Source organism: Petromyzon marinus, chromosome 7 (genome assembly GCF_048934315.1).
Source record: "Petromyzon marinus isolate PM22_M1 ecotype Great Lakes invasive population chromosome 7, UKy_Petmar_22M1.pri1.0, whole genome shotgun sequence".
NCBI classification, from domain to species: domain Eukaryota; kingdom Metazoa; phylum Chordata; class Hyperoartia; order Petromyzontiformes; family Petromyzontidae; genus Petromyzon; species Petromyzon marinus.
This window is the reverse complement of record NC_133673.1, coordinates 6268978-6282670: the sequence shown is the minus strand read 5'-3', so window position 1 is coordinate 6282670 and position 13693 is coordinate 6268978. Positions and strand designations below refer to the sequence as shown.

Here is a 13693-nt window from a genome sequence, read left to right as displayed (position 1 = left end):
ACAATCAACAATAAAGAGTTGCGTACAAAAAGCTAGCTAAGCAGTTGTCGTTGTCAAACACAAGTTTACGTGTATGTAAGGGCCGGAGAAAATGTATGAAAGAAAGAGAAAATTATGAAATAAAGAGAACACACCAAGCTGCTTGGCATTCTTGTGGAATGTTGAATTTGTTCATGGAAAGCAACGATCATGTGAACAACTGAGGAAAGATTTCAATCAGTGACATTGTCTGCTATGACATGGATCTGAAACATAAACACCGACAAAGAAATAAAAACAAAAGCTGAAAGGTGCACCAATAAGCATGGAGGAATGCATGCTGGGAATTACACCGAAAGACAAAAAGTAGAACCCATGGATCAGAAGAACAAACGCAATTTAGAAACATCATAACGACCGTGTAAAGAATTAGGCTCTGGAAGTATACATCGCAATAAGGGAAGATGACCGGCGTTTAAGACTGGTGACAGAATGGCAGGCCTAAGTCGGGCAGACGCCTGATTGCACAGGGCAATGAAATCAGCAAATTCCGAAATCGCTTCGGAATCATTTGTTGATTCACTTGCCCACAAACACCATACTTTTACCGAGGCATTCAACTCAGCAATTTTGACACAAATGTGCACTTTTTTTGGGAGCATTTTAACATTTGCCAGGACGTAACAACGACGAGTATGACTATACTCCATTACGCCAATCACTTGCGAGACGGTCGTTAACACATTTTTCAGAGCAATCAAGGGGTTTTGTTAGCAGTTTTGTGATGTGATAACTGTGTCTTAACTGTGAACGGAAAGGTCCAGCATTCTCTTCAGAAAGCCTACAGCCAATTTGCGTGATCATCAATCAAAGGAATGTCACATCCCCGAAAGGAGGGGCTTGCTGCCAAGCCCCCCCCCCCGCCCCCCCCACTGTTGTAATTTTCACGTCACAATTTCACAAAAAGTCGCATGGCGCGTGAAAAATAGTAGCAGCTGGTCAACCAACACTCTTCAAAATCAACAGACAATGACGACTTTATTAATAAATTAAATGGCAATTTTCGATTTAAAGCTTTCGTGACTGCAAGGATTCATCTTCTTTGGTTCTTTCGGTAAAGTCACGTAGAAAATAATAGGAGTTGGAGACTGCACTTTATATTATGGGGCCCTGATGCGGGTTACATTAAAAAAAATATGATGCACAGCATGTGAATTGTTATTTAATAGTAGCCATTGGGTGACAGAGTCACTCTTCGAAGTAATCAAACAGTATTTCTCATTAATTAGCATTACTAGAGTTTGAATACCCCGTTCTCGTGTGTGCAATGGCGCATGTGCATGGACGTGTCTCTGTGTGCTTTCTGTAACATCTTCTCTTTGTAAACATAGGGTCAATGGCAGCAAAATGATATCTACGTTGTTTAAGATTGTGTGTGTTTTTTGTTGTTGTTGTTGTTGTAAGAAAGCAAACAGAAAAACAAAACCAGGATAGAGAGGGTCGTCAAGTGCAGTACAGATTAATGGGTCTGAAGAAGAGCCAGAGTTGCGACCTATGGCATAAAAGTGAACCAGAGGAAGGAGAGAAAGCTAATGTTTTCTTAACATAACAATAATTTTGATGTCCAACGGAAAGTATAAAATTCCGCTCATCAAAATGTAAGCGTGTTGGAAAATTATCCTCATCATTTGTAGTCATTCTCTTCGTCCTGTCCCAAATGAAATTTCATAACAAAATGGTTGAACATCTCGCTGGATTTTATTATTTTTGGTGGTGCAAGATTAGACATGCAAAGATAAAGGTTCCTGTGTAATCTGATGAACTATTAGGAAGATTAGTTAGTAAACATCTATTCAGGCTGGCACAGCATGAGTGCAAGGTCAGCCAACACTACGCTTAGTCACTGCTGTCTCCTCCACTTCCGATATCCATGACCGCACCACCATTCGCATGAGGCTGAGTTACCCTAGAAGGGGCCAAATCTTGACGAAGATTCCATTGCAACAGGAATAAGACCGATGTTTCTGGGATTGAAATGCAATGCATAAACCAATGAGCCCATGAGTGTCCCTCATATATGCACACATGCACACACACACACACAGTAAAGTGCAAAAACATGGTGATTCTAACAAGTCACTGCCCTTAAAAAAAATAAACAAAGGGTTTAAATGAGCCCATTAGTGTCCCTTCTAGCACATCACTGCCATACATCAAAAATAACTCAGCAGACTGATTCCTGATGTCGGAAAATTGGAAGGTTAATAGGAAGATTAATTGGAAGATTAAAGCCTCTTACGAGCCTATTTTTTATGGTTTCAGTTTTTTTTTACAGTGCCAATGGGCTATTCAAAGCAGCACCACACGAAAACTATTTGCTTGGGGCCTCTGGTCAGACTAACGAGTGTGTTTCTCTCCCTCTTTCTTGAATAGATGAACAAAATGTGGGCCTTGTCTGTAAATCAAATTTTTTGTTTCAACATCGAGCCAGTTCATATCCAATAGTCACGGGAAGTTTGCCAGTACTTACAGTGCCGAGCGCGAATGAGTGATAATTAACAAAGATCCATTTTAGACCACCTTTCAGCACATTCATCACCGACTCGGTGGAGACCAAAGAAGCAGCTGTGCACGAGAGCTCGTAAGTGGGGCGACCTGGGCTCATTGTAAACCAGTTCATCCTCGGCTTGAACCCAGAATCTCATGGGGAGCAGGCTGAGTGGCCTGACATTGCCGCTGGTCTCCTGAGTCTCTCGGCCACCTTTAAAATCACGTGCTTTGATTTTCCATTATTTGTTTTTGTTGAGTGCGGAACACAATTGGGGCTACTTACTTCTGAGCTTCTGAAACTCGCCACTGTCGGGGTTTGTATTTTCTGCGAGATCCCGCACAAAATGCTTGTACCTGCGAGGAAAAACATTCGAAATTATTATGACTACTTGATTATAACAGCGAACCCAGAAGTCTCGAGATTTTCTATTATATCACCTGTGGCTTTCCATGAATCATAAGCAGTGGTGGCAAATCCATCGTATTATCCGTGCTGGAAATGATTGACCCAGGAATTGTCTCCTGGAAGTGCGACCTTCATCTTAATAGGATACCGCGTTTAAATACCTTTTTTGTTAGTTGTGCAATATTCCTCAAGGACTCTGCACTCATTCTCTGCAATATTGACAGTTTGTGTCTTTGTCTTGTTGCTGCTGTGCTCATGCACCACGGATCTCCCTTGTAAAATAACCGGCCAACCGACTAAAAGGGGTTATTCCGTGAAACAAATAAAATAAACTCAAACTGTATCATGAGGCCTTCTTTGCCAGCACCAAAATATACTAACAGGGTTTTTCCCCTTTTTTCTGGCAACAAAACTGACACCTTTTGCAAGGAATCATGTTTACATTAACCACGATACTTGCAGCCAAAATGCAAAGAAAAAACAATACTCTGATAATTTATGCATTGTCCTTGAAACTCATTGGTCCACACCAGAGACAGCTTTCCTGAGAGCCTAGTCCCAAACGGTGTTCGACCAGATGACGCCAAAAGGTGCACAGTTCAAAGACAACGCACAATCAGAGTAATGAGAGCTCGGGGTAAGCATTTACATCATGAGGTTATTTGTGTGCATAATAAATGAATGAATGCCCCGTGCGCCCCCCACACACGCAAACACAGCAGGTGCAGATGAAGTGAAGGTGTCAATTGCAAGTCGCCGTCTGAATTTTGGTTCATCAGCCTTCGCAGTTGGTCACCTCGGATTAGTTTGGTCACCCAGCTTTCCGGCATTCTGGCCTCATGCATGCACAGCACAGACTCGAGACTGCCAATAATGGCAGTTTCATTCGGCTTCCATTTGGGCATTTCCGCACGGCACCTGCACGATCGCTCGGCGGGAAATCTTACTAGCGGAAGGGGCCCTTTCCATTTGTAGAAATGTCATCTTTATTCGCTGGTAATGAGGTTTTTAATGCGTCGCAGCCATTTCACTGTCACAGACAGACATCCCGGGTAAATGGAATCTGACTGCATGGAAAGCCTTTCAAGCGGCATGAAAGCTGATGTGTTTGCTTATAAATTGCTTGAATATCAGTCAATCAAGTGTAACCACACCACAGACTATCACTTCAATCATGCATTTGCATTTTAATTTGATGAGAATCACATGACATCGTCGGTAAAAAAAAAGACTGCTTGCCTTGGATAAGACAAAAGGGAATCCGTGAATACTAAACTTTTATTTCCAAAATTTACATGCTGAATACTTACACAAAAGTAGTCAAGGCATGTTTGTTTCATGACAATCGGTATGCTATTCAAGATTTATGATTACTTCTGTTTGTACAACCGGCCAAGTGGCCTCGTAGTTAATGGCAGGCAATTCACAATCGGGCAGTTGGCAGTTGTAAAACTGCAGTTGGGGCCCAATGCAGCCTATCATCTGTCTGGGTCAATAATATAGGTACCGCATTATGTGCAGGCAACTAGGTACCCGCACGGACTTTTTTTTACGTGATCGATCCTAAATTGGCACGAAAGACCTGGCTTCCCCTACATGCCAAGGACCTGTATTCCAGAGTTCACTGCTCTTTGTGAACAGTTTGTTGTCCCATCCCCCACACACCTCCAATTCTCACCGTTGGCTACGTACGGTGCGAAAGAATTCCAACATACATGCGACTATACACGTGGAACAAAACTTATCTTGTTTTGCGGCTGCTTTGTTCGAGTTCAACCAAAACTAGCACAAACATTACAATATTGTAGTTATGTCTGTCGATATAAAGACATGTTGACATCCTTCTTCGGTAGCAGACCTTATCAGGTAATCTAACTGCATTACAAACGTTTGTATCCAAATGGCACAGTTGATTGGGCACCTAATCCTCAATAACTATGCCTGCACGTGTATTTATATCAGCACCTGTATGTACATACAAAAGTGTGACACATACTGCATTCACGCTTTATTTATTCGAATTCCAAGTGCAACTTTAATAGGGGGTTTTTTTGTGCAAACAATCATCTGCTCCTGAGATAAGACCTGCATGTGGCAGACATTGTGGTGCTCCGTGTATTATTATGGAACAAATAGAGAGCTGTGTGACCAATACTCACAATTGGCAAGATGACAAATAGCACAACGGGCGGCTGCAAATCCAGCTCGTTTTGTATATTTCGAGTTCATATGCAATTATTTTGCTTGCCGTCTTCAACGCTAGCAATTCGAACTTCTAAGCGGCCATTGCAAGGTGGCCATTATTGCTACATGCTCAAAAAGGAGGACATTGCCATCCCTTGCATAACATCCAGATAGGAGCATACCTACCCACTGCTAAGACATCCAAATAGTGGCTGCCAAAAAGGTGAAAGATGCGGCCCTGAAATTCCTTGCTCACGCCACAGCGGACGAGAGAGCCTCCGCTATAGGATATTTATCCAACTTCGCACGCTACTCAGACGTCCTGTCAATCAAATAACTGTGACGTACTTCACTGCCGGGCAGACAGCGCAGGGGGGTTATAAAACATCACAATAAACTACAAAATGCGATTGAATACTGTATTAAATTAAGCATATTTATCTATATAACGAAAATAAAAATGTTACGTATGATGAACTTCTTTCGCGCCGTGCGTAGCCAACCGTGATAATCGGAGACGCATAAGACCCCCCCCCCCCTATTTATATCTTACTGATAACAAGCATCTATTAAGGCCAGCACAGAAACCATGCACAGCCTGCCTTTCTTTCCCAAGTGCCAATGATGTTCATACACTGCAAAAGGTGCTCACTTAAGGCTGAGTCAACCTAGGAAAAGTTTATGGACCGATTCGGATAGCGCACACACCACCGATGTGCACAGCCAACACCTTGAACTTGGTTCACTGGGAATGTAGCGGAGTGCATAAACACCGATACCACTGCTGATAAAAAGGCATGCGCATAATATCCTATTGCCCAATAAATATGCATCTTAATCATCACTATTTAATAAATGCAATTAGATAGTCCGAAAACATTACCATGGCAATAACTCTTCATTTTCACTTCCCAGCATTAAGTCTCTGCAGCATGTAATTTTTTTTTATAAAGTTGCAACAACAAAAAAAAAACATGATGCACGCCTTTGCTTGACCTTAAAAGTGCCCATCATGTCCACCCATAAAATGTAAACAGCGGAGAACGACTTTTTTTATTTATGAATATGCAAGCGTCTAAAATTGCTGCGCCCATCTCTGCTTCCAGCTGCCGATGTCACATGTTAGTGCCTTTATGGCGAATTTCTTTTAACACTGACAGCAGGGGCACTTTGCTCTATCGGGGAGAACTCCGTAATGTTTCCACGCATCGCCCTAATTAATATACATGGAGGCAGCGGCGGCAGACGCTAATTCACTAATTCGCTGATTATCAAATGCAATTAGGTGCGTGACGAGACTTTTTATCGTGCGTGCAGCTCGCAATTTTGTTGACCTTCCCAAGTGCAGAGTGTTCCCTTGGGCACACGGGTGGGAACGACCCCTCTCACTCCCTGGGGACGGCTTAAGTCGGCCGGTGATGTCTGTGACACTGGCCACACAGCTCGCCAAACCGTCGTACGGCAGAGGGGCAGCGAGAAGGGGATTCCAGGGCTTATAGAATATCGCGCTTCCATTTATTTGTTCGATTGCGCTTTGGTGCGAGCGGTCACGCAGGCGAGTGGAAGTTTTGCAGGTCCGGTGCTCGAAACGAAAGTGTTACGAAACACAATGCCTGTGTTGTTTATTGCTATGTCCTTCAATATAGCCACGCGATACAATACGTCCACCGGTCAAAAATTCAAAGTACGTCCACGTCCAAGAGAGCTCGGGAGGGTTTAGTCAATTCCGTTGATGGCCCTGGTCCACTGGTGGAAATTCCACGTTACCAGGTCAAACATCATTCTTTCTAGAGGACGGGCACATTCGACTTCCCATGAAGCGGTATTCATTTGCGCAATGGATATAAATACACACACACACACACATTTACATATTTTATACACACAGTAAAATAATACATATATCACTAGCAGAAATGCAGCCTTGTGTTACTGTTAAAATGTCGATGTTTGATTTTATATTTTTCATGTCATAAACCATACGTTTTAATTAATATGTTTATTCAAAAATTAATTAGCTGACATGCATGACAGGCAAATTTTATATACTCATGTCATTTACCGCCGCTCACTTCCCATAAATAATTGGTTTCCATTTTAAAAACATTGAATCCTTTAAAACTTAAATTGAGGGCTTTATGCAAATTAATATATTTTTAATTGCGTCTAGAATTAGTTTTTTTTAGGTCAATCTAAGAAGGGCATTACGTGATTGGACACGAGGTAGGCGGAGCATGGTTCGTAACTGGGTTGGGGTCACGCGGTGTCCTGAGCGATTCTGCTGGCCGTGGCAGTGCGCGATGACTTTGAGGACGTCAGCCAGGTGTGCGTACTCGCACGCACAGCGCTAACTTGACAGACGCGACCCTCCCACTCCTACCAAACACGCCCCTCCACCCCTCCCCCGCTCCTCCCCCCCCCCCCCCAAAAAAAAATCACCCTCGCCACCCGTGGTGAATCACTTTGGGGGCACCGGAGCACCCAGGTGTGTCCGACTTTCAAACGTCCGTTCATTTATCACAAAAATAATAATAACACCACTGCGGTGACGCTCACCCAGAGAGAAGTGCATCCGACTGTGGCAGACTGATCTAGCAGCCCAGCCTGCCTGACAGCAGCAACAGCAGCGGCAGCGCGAGCATCAGCAGCGACGGTAGGGCCAGCATCTGCCCCCGTATCTCAGCCGGGCAGGTTCGAACCGAGCCGAAGACGCACTTTTGCCCCCGGTCGGCGACCACCGCCGAGCGGGGCCCTCCCCGCGGCAGACGGCCCGCGGACGCGACATATGGCGGCGGCCGCCCCGCCGTTCTCCGCCAGTCCGTTACCTCCGAGATTAATTAGGTGGAGGGCGCTGTCAAGCTACCTGCGGGCGAGCCCCGCGGGGGGGCGATCGCTTATCGACAGACTGACAGCCTCAAGGTCGCGTCGCCAAGACGGGCAGCATCGACACGAGGCAGATAAACTACGGGCTTAACGAACACCGTGGCTGACCTCATTCAAGGACACCGATATTGGACACGAATGAGGCCGGCCAAAGTAATTAGCTATTTGAAAGCCATTACCTGCTTTTGCTTGATTACCGCGAAGAACAAAAGGGAGACCGTAACTTTCTTTGGCTCGCCAAGCATCGCAAGGCTGCGGGATTGGCTTGTGTCGGTGACTGCTGGGTACATTTTAAAAATGCGCTAATTTTGCGAGCCCGTGTAAAGCAGTTCATTTCCGAATGCGGAGATTGGAACGATTGGAACGATGGCGGGTGTGTGTGCGTGCATGCGCGCGCGCGATGGCTACGTTAATATACGTGTGAAACGCAGGCACATTCGGTCATTAACGTGCACTAGAATCAACACAGTGAGCTCCTTTCTGATGAAAAAACAGAATTTGGACTCTATACTCAAATAGGCAATGCATTTTAAATGAAAAGTGTCCAACTGTGAAATTGTCCAATGCAGTAACTTCATTAACAGATTTCAAACTGAATGCATAATTGATTATTAAATGTAACAAATACCCACATTTTATTAATAAGCCCACACGTAATAATTGTTTAAATGTTAATGTTCAACAATGCGATAAATAGGAGTGTGTAATTGCAATGAATAATTACAATGCAGACGCGAATTATAAAGCATTATGGTAATTTAAATATGCTATATCTTAATTGAAAACATCTGCAATATTTACAAAATAGCAAATATAAGCCCACATTTTTTATTTTAGGAATGTTTTCACTATGTAAATACACTAACAAAAAAGGAAACTTTCCAAAGTGCAAAGAGCTCATTTGAAAAACTATGAATACAATTGATAAAATAAGCTAATTCTACGATTATTAATTGGGGACAAGAGCCAATATTACACATAGGACAGGATATTTAACTTCTGTAAGCAGGTGGCACAGCAAGCTTAACATCCTCGCCAAAGGACGTCTCACTCCAAAGCGCCGCCTTGCTCATCCAGCTCAAATTCAGATCCCTAACATTGCGGCACAGTGCGCCAAACCGCTAATAAATCTCTCCTCTACATACATACATACACATATGACATCCATATAAACATACAAACATGAAGTGTGTGTATATCATATTGTATGCTTAAAAGCCCTTGACACATGCAAAGGCACGTGGCTGACAAAACAACATTCCCCGGATCGAGCAAAAAAGTACAGAAAAAAATAAAGAAAAAAGGAAATCTAGCCAAACTGCCACCAACCCTTGATCATCGGCGGAGTGGGCCAGCGTAGACGAGACATGAGGGGGTTGTGGGCCGTCACTCACTGCACAAGGCGCTGGGCTGGCAGTGGGAGCAGCTGCTCCAGGGTGAGGCCCTGGAAATCGGGTCGCGATTCCTGGAGCTTCTTGAAGCGAGCAAACTCCTTGCTTTTCTTCAGCTGCACCTGCAAGAGCAAACAGCGCCGTTGCACGTGCAGTAGCGGCACGCGGGGGCTGCTGGCTTGCCGACCGCGCGCAGCCGAACCGTCGTTCCTGCCACGCCTGTGGTTAAGGTCTCCAAGCGCTCCTGTTTCTCTCTCCAGCAGGAAAACAGAATAAAAAAAACTAAACTGGAACCACTTGAAAGAACCCTTGACACTCAATGAACCTTCACTGCACGAATACATCTCTATTGGTGAAAAGCCAAAGACACATTCAAGCTTTCCTAGAACGAACCAAATTTACCGAGTGAAATGCTGGGAATAAGCTATTGCAGTGAGAGTCGCCCTGGAGAGGATAATCCTAACCCTACGTAGCAGCATAGCCGGGGCCATGTTCTCCAATCGTGAATCGATGAATATGGTACCAATGTAAATGAGTGTGAGCCCAGGCTACAGAATACAAAAGCAAATGGAGCAACGATCTGCAAGGTTTTTTTTTCACGGGCAATCTTTTCTGTTTTGCTGCCTTACAGTGTGTGCCAACATGGAATGTTATCTCCATATATATAAAAGGCAAAGTTGTGAATGTGTCTGTTCAAAATGTTTCGCGCACTTCCCGGCATGCAACAAACTTGAAATTTGCCATGTGGGTACTTTCCAGACTGTACACCATGCAACAATTATATAGCCTGGGCGCAATAATGCATATATTTTTTGCACGGAAAGCGAGCTGTGACGTTCAAATCTGTCATGTGACCCGCACATGTGGAAGCGTAACGCATTGCAGTGTAGTGGTTAGCGCGCTGCGCTACGAACCCAGTGACCCGAATTCGATTCCCGCTCACGGCCACCACCGGTGACGATTATTTTAACCGGTCCTGGGCCTCCCCTAGGTCGACTCAGCCTCAAACGAGTAAGTGGTGTGGTGTGTCAACATCGCCACTGGGGAGGCAAAGGCGGCCGGCCATGGTGAATCCAAGTCCCAGGCGAAGCCGGGTAGTACAGCTAGCATCCCATAAAAGCCACCTCGTACCTGTAGCAATTTGCAAGATGTCTCCAAGTTGTCTATGTAATTGGTGTAAAGAAACAGGCAGAGAGAAAAGCTCTCAAATCCCAATCCAAAGTTGCTTTTCTCCAAATGACTGAGGAATGTCCTGAAAATGTAAACGAAACAACAAGGCATGACTTATAGCAAGTGGGCAGCACGTGATGGGGAAAAAAGCCAGCACCGCGTCACAAATTTCTCAAGTTGTCACCCGGGCCGTCCTTGCAAAAAGAGACGATGACATTTCCTGCGTCTCAGTGGGTTTATTTAATCTCCTTGTTAAATAAAGGATACAACAGTAATATGTGTAAGCGGAAGTCGTTGAGCAAGGTGATTTCCATGCTACATCCTCGCACGTCGTGCCGGCATTAATAGCCGCTCACATACAGCTCTTTACCAACAGTCTATACGAGTTTTTTGGTGATACCACATCGGCAGCGGTGCACAAAGCACAAACAACAAAATAACTCAACAAATTCGTGCATAATATTAGGTCCTTAAAATTGAAAGAATGTTAAGACACTTGGACTCCAACCTCTCTGGCCTATGTGCTGTGAAGCATGGCCATTGCCCGAGATGTCACCTATTTTATATTTTTCCTTTGTGGACAGTGTTTTTGATGGATTTGTTAAGTTCTTCAACATTATACATCGTTAATGGTGGGAATTGTGTCGATTAAAAAAAACAACCCAGTTGTATTATTCATTGCAAACGTAAATAAAACTTCAACCAGTGAAGTTACCTGTTCACTGCATGGATTTCCTTGACGGTGCTGAAGATGGCATTTCTGACTTCCTGGCGGAGTGTTCCTTTGGCATTCATGATATCTACAAAATACTACAGAGATATACACACACACACACAAGCGCACCAGCTCATAACCAATATACTCAAACGTATCCAGAAGATGTCTATCTGTAAACAAATGTGGGATTGGTGGATCACCACGATCTATCACCATGTGAGGGCACCCAACATGCAGACCTAATAGGCGATCACCTCCGATTAGCACCGTTGACTATGTACGGTGCGCAAAAGAATTTCAACATACGTATAGCAGAACAGCAATGGATGGCAAAACAGCAAGTAGGTTGCAGCTCTATCGGTATTTCTTTTTAGGAATCTTCTCCTCCTATGCAACCCTGTGGTATGAATTGCACATTATAAAGATGATCATTGGATTAAGGTCCAGCTATATATAGAATGCAGCCATTCTTTAACAGGGATTGTTTCAATCATGATTGTGTGTTTAAGATAGATCATGCATAGGTCACGCATATAGAAGATCAAATCCGTGAGTATGCAGCAGTGTAGCAAGTAAGAGTCTCTTCCGATGTCTATACTCAACATAGTACTGGTCTAACATCTTCTTGAGGATGCTGCTCAACGTGAATTAAGACTAATTGAGAATTTCCATATAAAACTATGCCATCGTGCAATATTAACATAATAATTTATACTACAATTAGAACGGTTGGCTATTTACGGTGCGAAAGAAGTTCAACATACATGTACATACAATAATGATTCAATCTCTACACAGAGGACAAAGATATATACGCTATGCGTAGACACACAAGGCAAACCGCTGCAATGTAAACCTTAATTACGTTCCGTCTTGTAGCTGGAATAAAACATTTAATTAGTTGAAGCATTTCTCTCCCCGGGTGATTTTCTCGTGTATGCAGCAAGGTATCCCACAGTACGATGGCACAAAGGCAATCAAATTTGTGAGAAAGCCGTGCACCTAGCCTGGCATCAGCGCCATGACGATGTCGCTGCCACTTAGTGGCGACCTACGATTGCTGTTGTTATGCAAGCTATTTGGTTTTTCTTACAAGAGAGACTCGTGTCAATTTGGCAGCAACTCCTTAATTTCTAGGCCTAACAGCACAATCAGCAATGCATCAGCCACTATTGCTTAAAGAAATAATGAAAGCATAAAAACGTCCTAAATTGTCTCCATAAATACCCACTTCCTTACTAACCTAACCCCCATCACGTCCTAGATTCAATCAGCTGGTAATCAATACTTGGAAAATTGAAGTCCAGCATGACAATGATTGTCGGCTTCTTTTTTTTTTGTTAAAGCTGCCCTTACCTGCTCAACAGCATCCGTGGCACCCCCCAATAATACAATCCTGTCGGAAAAATTAACGTGCACATTGTGTCCGTTTTGTTGTTGGATACTTCTGTGCAAATTGCGCGAACAAAAAACCACAGACATGAGGTTTCCCACATGCCTGTGCTGCTGTCATGTTTTATCAAATTTGCTCTCCCACCCTTCCGTCCTGTCAGCCCAATCGCTCCTCGATGGCCCAGTTTTGACGTGCGCACACACACACACACACCTTGATCTTCGCACTTCTTCAGACTTACGTGAAATCTGAACACAAACTACACTCTGGGAGACAAATATGTAAACTCCACATACAGGCGTCAGGGTCGGGGTCGAACCCGTGGCCTCCTATATACCAGGCGAGGTATTTAACATCTCGCAACCACGGCACCACTCAGCCTATCCCCTGCCACCTTCCATGTTGGTTAGCCGGCATGCGATAACCGAGTCACCCAACGGAATGCGTGTGTGCTGTGCTTAAGCGACGGTTAAATCCAGGAGGCATCCGGTTCATATCCAGTGATTCTCAGCATCCACTGCTCCTTAAGCTGCCCAGCTGTTGCCGACGCTGGAGGACGGAGAGCTGCTGGACACTGGGAGGGGCCATGGGTTTGGCACGTACGTCAAATTGTCTCCCTGCTCAAATGAACAATGGGTCTACGCTGATCTCTGATGATAATGCCGAGCCAGTGATGGCGATCCCACATTATGATGGGGGGGGGGGGAGGGCAGTAGATCCATTTACACAAGGATTTGATTGAGTAACATTCTAAATATTAATTAAGCACTCAAATCTCAGTGCCTTTAGACCTAGATTGAAAATTAATTTCTTTATAAATGCTTTTTGTGTTCGGTTTGTTGGTCCTTCCCTCGCACCTCCGATTAGCACGTTTGGCTATGTACGGTGCGAAAGAAGTTCAAAATATGTACAGTGCCATCCAGATGGATAAATAATGAAAATAATAAACCATTTAGAGCGCTTTATGATTCCGCGGTGTACTTGACCATGCTGGGAGGGTGGCGACAGGCAGTCGGGGT

The 13693-nt window shown here is 44.1% G+C and overlaps 1 protein-coding gene across 9 annotated transcripts in view; it reads right to left on the bottom strand.

Annotated features, from left to right (window-relative positions):
• ARHGEF39 (Rho guanine nucleotide exchange factor 39) overlaps positions 1-13693 on the bottom strand; it is a 161329-nt gene that overhangs the window by 107370 nt on the left and 40266 nt on the right. For all 9 annotated transcript variants that reach the window (XM_076065288.1, XM_076065289.1, XM_076065285.1 and 6 more), the window contains 4 exons: positions 11279-11373; positions 10525-10645; positions 9397-9515; positions 2813-2883 (listed from right to left, as the gene is read on the bottom strand). In XM_076065288.1, the coding sequence (XP_075921403.1) occupies positions 2813-2883; positions 9397-9515; positions 10525-10645; positions 11279-11373 (406 nt within the window). The remainder of the gene's footprint in view (positions 1-2812; positions 2884-9396; positions 9516-10524; positions 10646-11278; positions 11374-13693) is intronic.